Raw genomic sequence first — 9,754 nt, 5'->3', positions numbered from 1 at the left:
AAAACACAGGCATCGTGTCTTCATTAGTGCTACTGAACCTCACTGTCGGGATTGACAGAAAGTTCTGTTGTGTGCAAAGTGGATGAGATCCTTTTTTATTGCATCAACCTTTCTCTGGATACCTCATCTCTGCCCGGGGACAAGCACCTTGTTCTCCACGTGGCTATTGGTTTTGAAAAGGAGGGAGACTGTAAATAAAAGTGGAGAGGTGAAGCAATCAATACACGATAAGAGAGGGCAGTGCTTTCCAAATGACCATATGTGCCAAAAGGGCAAATAACATTTAGCACCCTGGACAAAGGCTTTATGAGAGCTTGAAGCACTAAGGGGAGGAGGTGGAGAGTGTAATTACCAGCTTCAGTATATAGGGCAGTGTAACAGGAGGGAGAGGCTTAGTGGAATTCAAAAGTGTTTAACTTTACCTGTTCTGCTACAATAGCCACACACTGAAGAGATCCTGTCTATGACATTTTGTGCTCTATCGGATCTGACGAGCAAATCTCCACGTTTGTAAGTAGCATAAAATAATCTATGATACACAAGACTTTACAACGTCTGTTCACTGACTCATTGAAAGTCAGGTTATAACTAGTCAACTCAACCAGCCCGATTCACCTGGAGCTCTAGAATTGTGATTCTGCATCTCTGACCTATCATCTGACAGGGGGTGTCTTGGAGTTAATCCCAGACTCAATAGCCACATGACAGCTAATGCTGGACCAGGTCTCTGATAAAAGGAGGATGCTTACTCCCCAGGACCCACAACTGCAGAAGAGCTGAAGAAAGTGTTGGTGAAAGAGACTTGACACTTTCAGAAGTCAACATCTTTCTTTTTTTTCTGCTTTTTAAGAACTTTTGTGAAATGGCTTCAAGAACCCAAAAAGAAGGCATCTGCTTTTATCTGCTTACTCTACTAGGTGCTTGGTCAGCCTCCACCCAGACTGGTAGAAAAACTGAATGCCCATCTTGTGGGATACTAGACAAAGATGCCATGATGGAGATGGCTAAGCAACAGATACTACAGAAACTACATCTAAAGGAAAGACCAAACATCACACACCCAATTCCAAGGGCAGCAGTGGTCAATGCTCTGCGCAGACTGCATTCAACCAAGCCAAGAATGGAAGGACTTTTTGGGTCTCCGAGCTGGGACAGTAACAGTGAGAATTATGAGACAGAGCAACAAAGCTATGAGATCATCAGCTTTGCAGAAACAGGTAAGAATGCAATGCTTTAAAACTTTTTCCATTGTTCTGTAATTATACTTTAGTTAGTATAAGCTATTAATTTTATGATATTTACATTCAGCATAATTTGCTTACAATCACAACAGAAAGGTCACAAGTATAATGTAAAGTAATAGAAATGGTGATATACGGTAAATGCAATAACACAACGTGTTGTAAGTACACTGTAAAGTGCAATATGTCCTAGGATAAATTCCAAACAAGGGTTAAATAATTTGACATTAAGTAAAAATGCAATTACCTAAATATAGAGAGGTGTTTTAAATATTAAAGTCACCTCATTGTCTAATATATTGCATCTGTGGTATGACGATGACCTGTCAACCTGAGCTGCTGGTGGATGTAGCAAATAGTACAGTAGACTATGACATGCTGGACGCCCAGACACAACACTGTGCAGCACAGGTCAGGATGCACTAGGAGATTGCACTACAAGGTCTATTGACTTAGTGCTCCTCTATCAGTGCTATTCAGAAGGCTTTACATTGTAGTAAAATATCCAAGAGTCTGTAATGCCATCTATTCTATTATGGCAGGAGATGAGGTTATGGAGTGGTGCGCTGTGAATTCCAGTATGATACTGCCTTCATTAAAAATTGCAACTTTTTTCTTAATAGTATAAGAAGGCAGTGTTCTTTTTAATACCTGCTGTTTCAAATCATGACCAAACAGCAGTGACATCTAATGGGCATAGTAGGGCCTGCACTATACGTAATTAATGAGCCGGAGCAGAATAATCAAAACTAAACCAAACAATAAGTAAGGTGTAATAAGTAAAGCTCAATATTGTATGACACGAAATAGTCAGGTGGAATGGAAGCTTAGTGAGCCTTGCTGCTGAACCATAACCCACTATCTTACCCTTATGAGGAGCATTAGAAAACCATAGAAGTGTATGTCATATGCGAACAGCAGCGCTGCAGCATCCAGTACTGTATCCAGCTACAGATTTATATAAAAGAAAAGAGGGGGATTCCTTTTCATTAGGTAGAGTTAACATTCATACTAATTGTTTTTTCTTTATTTAAACTCACACACAGACTGAGATTGGAAATGGTTTCACTGCTACTTGTTCTCCTCCTCTGGAGGAAGTTATGAGCTCCACTGAGACAGTCTGGTAGTAAGGATATGCTGCAGTTTCTTTTATTGCAGTTGTCAGATTGTGTGTCCCTTAGACCTTTAGTTAAAGGGAACCTGTCACCATGAAAATGTCATCCAATCTGCAGACATCATGTCATTGATCAGGGGGAGCTGAGCGTACTGATGCATAGTTTTGTGGGAAAAGATTCAGTAAATCTAGTGTTTTAAGTGCGCTGGGTTCAAATCCCACCAAGGACAATATCTGCAAGGAGTTTGTATGTCGTCCCCGTGTTTGCGTGGGTTTCCTTCATGTAATCCAGTTTCCTCCCACACATCCAAGACATACTGAAAGGGAATGTAGATTGTGAGCCCCATCAGGGACAGTGATGATAATGTCTGCAAAGTGCTGCAAAATATGATAATATAAATAGTCTTTCAATCCTCTGTTCTTTCTAGGATTTTCTGTCGATTGTGTGGTCCTATCAGTGGCTGACAGCTTTCCTAGTCAGCGTGCATACAGAGATAGCTGTCAGTCACTGATAGGACCGCTCATTTAATCCAAAATCCCAGAAAGAGCAGAGGTTTGAAAGAATAAAACAAATGTTTTATTAAATCTTTTATCACAAAACTATACATCAATCCAACAGACTGGACTGTATTTTCATGGTGACAGGTTCTCTTTAAATTACTAAAATCTTAAATTGAGGCTCAAACTTATACCTCCAACCACTAATCCCAATTTCTCTCTATTTATAAGTGCTGATATAATACGTTTTTATAAAACCATGCTGAAATAACAATCCCCTTGGTATCAGTCATATCTCTACATTTCCAAGACAAATTCGGTAAAATAGAGTTCATCAAGCTTCCACACTTAGTTAATTTGTGTAAATATGAGAAAATAAAATGGACTAATGTAACATTTCTTTTTTTTTTTTCTAGAAAACAGTAACAAGTCAAGCACATCTTTAACCTTCCAGTTTACTAGAGATAATGAACAGAATGTACATGTCCTTCAAGCCCATCTCTGGATCTACTTCAAGTCCAACAGAACAAACCTGGCCAATCAGAATATTAAATTGTATGTGGTCCAGCACTCCGAAGGTTCACGCATTTTATTACACGAGAAATATCTAGAGCCAAGATGGACAGGTTGGCAAACATTTTCATTGAAACAAATGCTGCAGACGTTCTTTGATGACGGAAATAAAAATTTAAAGCTAGAACTTGACTGTGAGGGATGTGAGAATATGCCAGTTATCATCAACACCAATGATTCCTACCAACCATTTCTCGTAGCACAAGCGAAGGTACGAGAGCGGAGCCACCATGCTTCAAAGAGAAGTCTCAAATGTGACCAGAACTCCAACCTTTGCTGTCGCAAAGACTATTATGTAGAATTTAAGGACATTGGGTGGCATGAGTGGATTATAAAACCCGAGGGATATCAAATAAATTATTGCATGGGCCTTTGCCCCATGCATATGGCTGGTGCACCTGGCATGGCTGCCTCGTTCCAAACCACAGTCTTCAATCTCATTAAAGCCAACAATATCCATACAGCAGTGAGTTCTTGCTGTGTTCCCACAAAACGACGTCCTCTGTCCATGCTTTATTTTGATAGAAATAACAACATTGTTAAGACTGACATTGATGATATGATCGTGGAAGCATGTGGCTGTAGCTAAAGGTACGTCCGTACTGAAATATTACAGAGAGAAGCTGGCTTGTCTCTTAGGTATTATGTGCTTGCAGAAAAAAAAGACTGCAGAAGTTGCACAAATGAACTATCTCTTGGAGCACACATGGAATCTTGAAGATTAATACTTGACAACTGGATCATTTTGTGACTCTTTTTGTAATATTCATTCCAAATGTATTACACCAATGACTGTACGAGACCATCACACTGGGATTTTTGTATAAAAACTGTCTCAGCCAACAAAGTGACACCATAAGCCCACAGCAAGAATTTGTCAGGGCTAAGATTTCTTTCTCTAAAGTGCTGATTGCTGAGGTCAGCCTTTTTTTTCTGAGACATTTTGATACTTGAGGCTCAGCTGTGTGAAATGTACCAGATATGCTTTTCATGTGAGTATAAAGCACATACATGGTATGTTCCCAATAACAACTTCATCAATGTAACGAACACTACCAAAGATTAAGCACCCAATGTTCTAAATGAAAACAGAGAGACTATCAGAATTTATCCAGATTATATTGTGTTACATTTTAGTGCCAAACTGAAAATATTGAAGATAACATGAAGCCTTCAAGAACATTTTACTCAATGTCCCAATCACACAGAACATGCATGTGTCACTTTACAATAACTGAATGTCATTACTAAGTGCTCTGCTGTATTTTTTCAAGCATCTCATAGATTCTTTAGCACAACTAACATGTATTTTATATTTTATTTGTATATTATAATTATTTTTTTTATTTTACACTGTTTAATAAACAAACATAAAACTAAGAAAACAATGTTCCTTATTGAATTGATTCCTTATTAGGGACCTTGATGGGAATAACCGCTAAGAATACAAGTACAAAATAAGAAACAAACTTTAAAATCATCCATGAAGTGCTGGATTTACATTTCATGAGTCTATAAGCACCAATTGGTGCCTATTGGTAACCATTACATCTTGGCCAAGTGATCACATGTTGTCTTGGGGAGAGGGGAGAAAGCTGCTGTCAAATGCTTTTGACAATCGGTTATCTAAAAGGAATAACAAATTTAGACAGATATTATTAACAGACATCTTTTAATGGGGGAGATTTGGGAGTCCTTCATACACACTAGAAGGTCCGCTCCTCCAGCTAAAACTGGCAGAGTTTAGTGTAATGTGTATGGAAACATTTAGGCACCAATTCATCAAGACCAGGGTGGACAAGAGAGGGAATGTTGGAGTTAAATGCTTCTGATTCATTTAGAAGCACAAGCCTCCTAATGAATCAGACATGTCTGAAAGGGAATCTGTCACCCTTTTTTTCTACTATGAGCTCCCGCCACTGACATCAGGGGCTTATCTACAGCATTCTGTAATGCTGTAGATAAGCCCCCGATGTAACCTGAAAGATAAGAAAAAAGTTAGATTATACTCACCGGGGGGTGGTCCAGTCTTGGTCTGATGTGTGTTGTGGTCTGGCACCTCCCATCTTCTAACGATGACGTCCTCTTCTTTCCTTCCTGCCGTGGCTCCACACTGCTCTGCCATGTGGACGGCAGAGCAGAATACTGCAGTGCATAGGCGCCGGACCTCTCCCGGCGCCTGTGCATTGCAGGACTCTGCTCTGCCCTCAACAAGGCAGTGCGCCTGCGCAGGAGCCATGACGGAAAGGAAAGAAGAGGACAGCATCATATGAAGATGAGAGGCGCCGGACCGGACGGCGACACCCATTGGACTGGACCAAACGCTGGGGTGAGTATAATCTAATTCTTTTTTCTTATCTTTCAGGTTACATTGGGGGGCTTATCTACAGCATTACAGAATGCTGTAGATAAGCCCCTGATGTCAGTTGTGGCAGAGCCCTTATTGAACATCATAATTTGGTCTTGGATCGACATTCAGGTAATAAAGCCAACACTGATCTTCTTGCTTGGCATTTTTGGTGGCCAGGGGTTCATCAGGATGTCTGGGAGACCTCTCAAACTCATCCGTCGGGGGCTCTCCAACCATTGGAGATTCCCAGTAGACCTTGGACTCACTTGACTGTCGATTTTATCATAGATCTACCCATATCAGCGGGGAATACAGTAATTTTGGTGGTTATGGATAGATTCAGTAAGATGTATCATTTTATACCCCAGGTATAGTTTAGCCTAGGCTAAACTATACCCCTCCAAGCCTCAATATTGGTGTGCTTTTCCTGCTCACCCACCCAAATCACATAATAGTTGTCCTGTGTATTGGGACCTTTAGGACAGGGACATACGGCGACTTTGTATGTGATTGTTGCATGTGACTTTTCAACCCTGGCCTTAGACTAGCAAGTCCTTGCTACAATATAAACGTTTAAAGGTAAACACTGATAACAACATCATTAAAATGATCACTCTTATTTTCAAGATAAAGTGCATGTTCTGTTGTTGACTGCAGATTGAAGCTTGCAGGATATGTCAACCAATCCATGGAGTCACCGACTTTTAAGTGGATGACAATGTCGCAATTCAATAGATTCGTTGTGGCCGTTGTGCATCAGTTGCCCAGACTCCATTATGAGAGATGCCAGAGGTGTTCATATATTCATTCACAATTTGATTCAAGTAGTCCTGTAGCTTTTTTGTCATGGCAGTTTTCATGTAGTGTATGACTTTATCTTTGAGAAGGGAGTGATTGTCCTCTGTTCCTGTCAGAATATAGCTGATGGCCCGGAAGTAGCAGTTCCCATCACTTTTGGTTTTACATGTACACCATGGTTGTCCAAGGTCTCTTTTGGCTCCATAGTATACAACCCTACCAAACATAAGGCCAAGAGTGATGGTAAGATACTTCCTTCCTGAACTTGGTAGTGGGTTGGAAGTCTTGGTTTGCTTGGGCTTCTGTGTAGCAGAGTCACATGGACAATCATTAGGGGACTGGGGTCGTACAGAAGTTTCATCATCTTGGTAAAACTTAAGATTGCTGGCATGATAGGTGTTGGCTTTTGCCTGATCCTCATCCACCATTTCACCGAGACTATTTTTAAGGGGACCAACACTATCATTTTTTAGTTTCTTACTATTTATGTAGTTAAAGAATATTTTGGGATTATTTTTACTTTCTCTGGCAATGAGTCTCTGTCTCAATCTTTGCTGTCTTGATTTGCTTTTTACAGAATTTATTTAATTTTCTGTATTTATTTAATGCCTCATCTCTACCTACTTGCTTTCTCTAAATGCTTTCTTTTTGTCACTTTTTGCGCCCCTTACAGCTCTATTTAACCAAAGTGGTTTCCTCCTATTTCTAGCATGTTTATTCCCATGCGGTATATATTGTGCACAGGTCCTATTCAGGATGCTAATAAATGTCTCCCATTTTCTTTGTGTATTTTTATGTCTCAGGATATCGTCCCAGTTAATTGCACCAAAGATCATCTCTCATCCGTTGGAAATTTGCCTTCCTGAAGTTTAGTGTCCTTGTAACCCCTCTACTACACACCTTATTAAAAGATACATGAAAACTTATTAATTTGTGATCACTATTACCCAAGTGACCCTCAACCCTTATATTTGATATGCGGTCTGGCCTGTTGGTTAATATTAGGTCTAGCAGTGCCCCCCCTCTTGTTGGGTCCTGAACCAGTTGTGAAAGGTAATTGTCTCTCATAGTTGTCAAAAACCCATTACCTTTGCTGGAACTGCAGGTTTCGGTTCCCCAATGTATTTCAGGGTAGTTGAAGTCCCCCATAATAATGACTTCTCCTTGAGTCGCTGCTTCATCTATTTGCTTTATGAGGATATTCTCTGTTGCTTCCATTATTTTTGGAGACTTATAACAAACCCCTATCAGTAATTTATTATTTTTTCCCCCTCCCCTTATCTCCACCCACAGGGACTCTACATTTTCATTAGATTCATATATATTATCACGAAGGATGGGTTTTAAGGAAGATTTTACATATAAACACACGTCTCCCCCTCGCTTATTTGTACGGTCATTTCTAAACAGATTATAGCCTTCTAAATTAACCGCCCAGTTGTGGCTCTCATCCAGCCATGTCTCAGATATCCCCACCATGTCATAATTATGTTCCAACAACATTAATTCCAATTCCTCCATTTTGTTGGCGAGGCTTCTGGCATTAGTATACATGCACTTTATGTATCTCTCTGTACCTCTATTCTTTCTTAAATTATTAACTGTTCTAACCCCACCCCATGCAACCCCCACCCACAATTTCATTATTTGTGCCCAGGTCTCTATCTGCACTGTCTTCCCCTCCTATAAAAGGAACACCCTCCCCCCCCGTCCCTAGTTTAAACACTCCTCCAACCTTCTAGCCATTTTCTCCCCCAGCACAGCTGTACCCTCCCCATTGAGGTGCAGCCCGTCCCTAGCGAAGAACCTGTAGCCAACTGAGAAGTCGGCCAGTTCTCAAGGAACCCAAACCCCTCCTTCCTACACCAATTCCTGAGCCACTTATTAACCTCCCTAATCTCCCATTGCCTCTCTGGCGTGGCCCGTGGTACAGGAAGTATTTCCGAAAATACCACCTTGGAGGTCCTTGCTTTAAGCTTGCAGCCTAATTCCCTGAAATCATCTTTAAGGACGGTGATCTGTTTGAAAATATTCCATCAGGCTGTCAATGATCGAGTTCACAAACTCTCTTCCCTGGTCGCTAATCAGAGTGTCCATACAGCCAAGGCGGCAATTAACCATTTACAAAAAATTTGCTACTTGCGACTTGGCACTCATTCTGGAAAAGCTGCTGCTTCTGTCAACTTGGAGATATGATCAGTGGCAACAACTATATATTTGTTGTCGTTTGATGTTTCCTGAAGAGGACCGAGCATATCAATACCGACTAAGTTCAATAATTTTCCAAGCACTGGTATACTGTTGAGTGGTGGAGCCTCCTTGATGGTTTTAGGATTTATGACAAAACATTTTTGACAGGCTTTGACATGTTTGAGAATGTTGCTCTTCATTCTCTTCCAGTAATAATGGTAAGAGATTTTATGTAACGTTTTATCTGTGCCAAAATTGCCACCAAAAATTGGATTGTCATGACAGGCCTTTAGGATATTTGGCAGTCGACTTTTAGTGAGAACCTCCTTTTCACCATGGTAAAGAATTCCACTGTCTGCTCAATATGGCTTAGATGTTTGTCTAAACTGGGACATGTTTCTCGGGAGGTATATTTTAGACCCACTGGGCGTACTTTTTTTCTGTTACAGATAAAGAATCTCAATAGCTGGTTATACAGTTGGTCTTCCATGCTTGTCAAAATTGGAAAACTTGTTTTGGTGTTGGGGTGTTGCAAACTCACTTTATGTATTTTATCAAGATAGAAGAGGAACTCACACTGGAGAAATTAGTGCATATCATAGAGAGCAGAGAGAAACATACATAGCAAGTTACAATACAGCATAACATTAACTATGCACTGATGGAACAGTGCCATCTACTGTCAGTGTAATGCAACTCCTCCAACACATACTGTAAGTGTAACCATACTTTCTGCCTTTGTTGTAATTCTGTAGAACCACTACAGCAGGAAAAACACACCAATATTCGGGCTTGGAGGGGTATAGTTTAGCCTAGGCTATAATATACCAGGGTATACTTTAGCCTATGCCAGAATATACTCCCGATATATACTCGGGGTATACTCTGGCCTAGGCCACTTTAATCCTGGGTATAGTCTGGCCAAGGCTGTTTTACACCCCCAGGGGGTATATTCTGGCCTGGAGGGGTATAATGTGGCCTAGGCAAGGA

At 40.5% G+C, this 9,754-nt stretch overlaps 1 protein-coding gene across 1 annotated transcript; it reads left to right on the top strand.

Moving 5' to 3' along the window:
* The first annotated feature begins 440 nt into the window (after window positions 1-440).
* Window positions 441-4,713, top strand: LOC141091392 (inhibin beta B chain-like). The gene is made up of 2 exons (XM_073576947.1): window positions 441-1,217; window positions 3,270-4,713. The coding sequence occupies exons 1-2, from the start codon at window positions 863-865 to the stop codon at window positions 4,013-4,015; spliced, it is 1,101 nt and encodes a 366-aa protein (XP_073433048.1). The 5' UTR covers window positions 441-862; the 3' UTR covers window positions 4,016-4,713.
* Window positions 4,714-9,754: the final 5,041 nt, after the last annotated feature.

The sequence above is a fragment of the Dendrobates tinctorius genome, unplaced genomic scaffold (genome assembly GCF_039654945.1).
Source record: "Dendrobates tinctorius isolate UK_male_01 unplaced genomic scaffold, ASM3965494v1 ptg000051l, whole genome shotgun sequence".
NCBI lineage: Eukaryota > Metazoa > Chordata > Amphibia > Anura > Dendrobatidae > Dendrobates > Dendrobates tinctorius.
Note: the sequence above shows the minus strand (reverse complement) of the source record. Positions and strands in the feature narration are given on the sequence as shown.

What these genes read in the sequence shown, in the direction of transcription:
- LOC141091392 (XM_073576947.1), top strand. Translation starts at nt 863, where the DNA reads ATGGCTTCAAGAACCCAAAAAGAAGGCATCTGCTTTTATCTGCTTACT. An exon ending in CATCAGCTTTGCAGAAACAG is followed by an intron (nt 1,218 to 3,269) that starts GTAAGAATGCAA and finishes TTTTTTTTCTAG; the next exon opens with AAAACAGTAACAAGTCAAGC.